At 40.9% G+C, this 3,145-nt stretch overlaps 2 protein-coding genes across 2 annotated transcripts in view; one reads left to right on the top strand and one right to left on the bottom strand.

The window, feature by feature from the left end:
- Positions 1-2,963, bottom strand: part of LOC137979968 (uncharacterized) — an 11,611-nt gene extending 8,648 nt beyond the window's left edge. Inside the window, exons 1-3 of the mRNA XM_068827293.1 lie at positions 2,724-2,963; positions 1,680-1,754; positions 275-523 (exon numbers count right to left, since the gene is read on the bottom strand). Of these exons, the coding sequence (XP_068683394.1) occupies positions 275-523; positions 1,680-1,754; positions 2,724-2,963 (564 nt within the window). The remainder of the gene's footprint in view (positions 1-274; positions 524-1,679; positions 1,755-2,723) is intronic.
- Positions 2,964-3,002: 39 nt separating this feature from the next.
- LOC137979966 (uncharacterized) overlaps positions 3,003-3,145 on the top strand; it is a 2,922-nt gene continuing 2,779 nt past the window's right edge. The window contains exon 1 of the mRNA XM_068827292.1: positions 3,003-3,059. Within this exon, the coding sequence (XP_068683393.1) occupies positions 3,003-3,059 (57 nt within the window). The remainder of the gene's footprint in view (positions 3,060-3,145) is intronic.

The following is a 3,145-nucleotide window of genomic DNA, read 5'->3' as shown; positions in this document are numbered from 1 at the left end:
TGGCCTCGCTGTAGTTAGCAACATCAGCGGACCCACCCTAGATCGCTTGAGAAAGCGCATAACCGCTCTCTTCAAAGAAGAAAACCTTTCAATCACAATCGAAACGAACCTACTTTCCACCGACTTTCTGGACGTAACGCTGGATTTGCAGAGAGAAAAGTACTACCCCTACAGAAAACCCAACAACAAACTATCATACATCAATGCTCGGTCGAATCATCCACCCACCATCATCAAAGAGCTGCCAATAATGGTCAACAAAAGAATATCTGACCTGTCTTGCGACAAAGACGAATTCGACAAAGCCAAAGATGTCTACGAATTGGCGTTTAAGGAAAACGGGCACAACGCAACCTTCAAGTACGAGCCCGCCAAGCAAAACAGCAAACGGAAAAGGAACCGTCAACGCAATATCCTCTGGTTCAATCCACCATACAACCTGCAAGTCAAGACCAACATCGGAAAAAAATTCATCTACCTGATCAAGAAACACTTCCACAAAGGCCACAAGCTTCACAAAATTCTAAACACGAACACAATCAAGCTTAGCTACTGCTGCACAACCAACATGACAGGCATTATCAGGCAACACAATGCAAAAGTATTAAACGCCACGAAAACACCTAACGAAGCGCGGCTATGCAATTGCAGAAACAAGCAATCATGCCCCTTAGACGGCAAATGCCTATCATCGTCTATAGTCTATAGAGCCGAAGTGACAAGCGATATCAACACCAAGATCTACTACGGAGCGTCAGAGGGAGAATTTAAAACCCGATACAACAATCACACTAAATCCTTCAGGCATAAAAAGTACTGCAGTGAGACGGAGTTATCGAGGCATATCTGGAGTCTAAAGGACAATAACATCAATTACACGCTACGCTGGGCAATAGAGTCTCTCGCCTCACCATACAAATGTGGATCAAAGAGATGCAACCTGTGCCTTACAGAAAAGTTGTACATAATAAAAGCAGATACGCGCCACCTACTGAACAAAAGAAACGAGTTAATTTCTAAATGCAGACACAAGAACAAATACCTTTTGTCGAACTTAAAGTAGCACGCTCCCCTAGAGTATTAGAATGGTCTTTAAATGAGTTAGAATGCAAATGTAAGATCTGTAGCTTGATGATTGTCCAAACATGAAACTTGAAGTCGCTACGCTGTGAAGTTGTCTTTCTTCTAAACGTAATATATATATATATATATATATATATATAGCCACCTTTTTCAAAAATCAGTCAGAAGACAAATAAACTACAAGTTCATCCCTACAAGCCTGTTTCGTGGTCGCCCACTCATATATATATATATATATATATATAGATAGATATATTTAACAAATAGATTCCATGTTGCCGTGCGTCTGTTCAGTAATAGATCACAGATGACGTCAAAATGTGGTAAGAACAAAACGGTTGAATTGAAGAGCGCGCGCACTCTGAAACTCAGCTATAGCTGCATGCCCAACGTCAAGCAATTAAAGTAATAGATGGCCACAAGAAAGCCATATTGAAGAACGCCGGAATAGCACAGCCACGGCAAGACAAAGAGAAAAAGTGCAACTGTGGGAAAAAAGAAGAATGCCCACTGCATGGAGAATGCCTGGTGAATGAAGTTGTGTATCAAGCCACAGTTAAAACCAAAGACACGAAGGAAACATATATCGGTCTCACAGCAAACCAGTTTAAGGCAAGATACAGAAACCACCAGATGTCATTCAGGCATGAAAAGAGAAGCTCAGTAAGCACCTGTGGAAATTAAAGAAGAAAAACAAAGACTTCACAGTCGCGTAGAAAATCATCGCTAAAGCAAAACCGTACACGAACCTTTGTACCACTGAGAAATTCTTTCTAATCACTAAGCCACACATGGCAACCCTAAACAAGCGTAATGAGCTGATTTCAACATGCAGGCACCGACGTAAATTCATTCTAAGGCAAAGTTCAATTTAGCGCGAGCACTCGGTGTGACTTAGGTTTTGTAAGTGCGCTGTTCATGTCAACCGTTATGTTAACTGTTGTCATCACGCGATCACATTGTTGATGTAGACCCAACGCTTCAGTGTAAAATGGAGTTTAACTGAGGAGTGGGTGACCTTTTCGGTGGCCTACGAAACAGTTCTGTATTAAACATCCATTCACTTAAGAAAGCAACGCAAATGAAGAGTAAAACAATATGTTTTGTATCCTTCACCTATATTTCGACCGGATACACCGGTCTTCCTCAGGGTGAATAGCCGTTAAACGCGTAACACGCCATATTTAGAGCTACAAATTGAATATACAAAGGAAACAAACCGCAAGCGCCATAAAAACAAAACCCCGCGCGCGTTTTTTGGAATTATGCACGGATGTATACAAAACAATAGATATCTTCCAGAGACTAGATTTTTAGCTCTTTCGTACTCGGCACGACTTATTTTGGCTGAAAAAGAAATCGCTTGCATTCAATCCATGGGGCTTTACACGCTTCAGCCTATAAGCCCATTGTCCTTCTCTGTCCAATAGGTCCCTCTCATCATTTACTTGATCAATTAATTGTATATCGATATCTTCGATGCCTTTGTGGGTTTGGCCATTAAAGTGTTGATAAATTAAATCATCTCTAGATTTGTCATCCAATGAGAGTCTAGCATGAGCTCAAATACGACTCTTGTGATTGTTAAATCTGAGGCGAAACCTAGTACTGGTTGATCCCACATATTAAACACCACATACTTTACAACTCAGCAAATACACTACATCGGTGGAATTACAGTTCAGCTCAAAATTAATGGAATATCTTTTTCCTGTTATTTTTGACATGAAACTTTCTCCCATTTTTAAGTGTTCGCAAACATGGCAACGGCGATCTCCACACTTGACAGTTCCTTTGGGTCTATCTTCCGAGTCTGAAGATTTTAGTTTGGCGTGTACTAGATAATCTCCCAGACTATTAGGTCTACGGAAAGCCACCATCGGAACCTCTTTCACCGCTTTCTTACATCTATTAGAACAATGTCGCAAAGGCTGAAGTTCCCTCAGTATAGCCCCAATGTTAGGAAGATTAGGATGGTACGTCACTACCATGGGAACTCGTGTAGTGGCTCTCTGGTTTTTAACTTTATATATATATCTATATATATAATGTCATCCAGGGG

The sequence above is a fragment of the Montipora foliosa genome, chromosome 12 (assembly GCF_036669935.1).
Source record: "Montipora foliosa isolate CH-2021 chromosome 12, ASM3666993v2, whole genome shotgun sequence".
Lineage (NCBI taxonomy): Eukaryota > Metazoa > Cnidaria > Anthozoa > Scleractinia > Acroporidae > Montipora > Montipora foliosa.
Note: the sequence above shows the minus strand (reverse complement) of the source record. Positions and strands in the feature narration are given on the sequence as shown.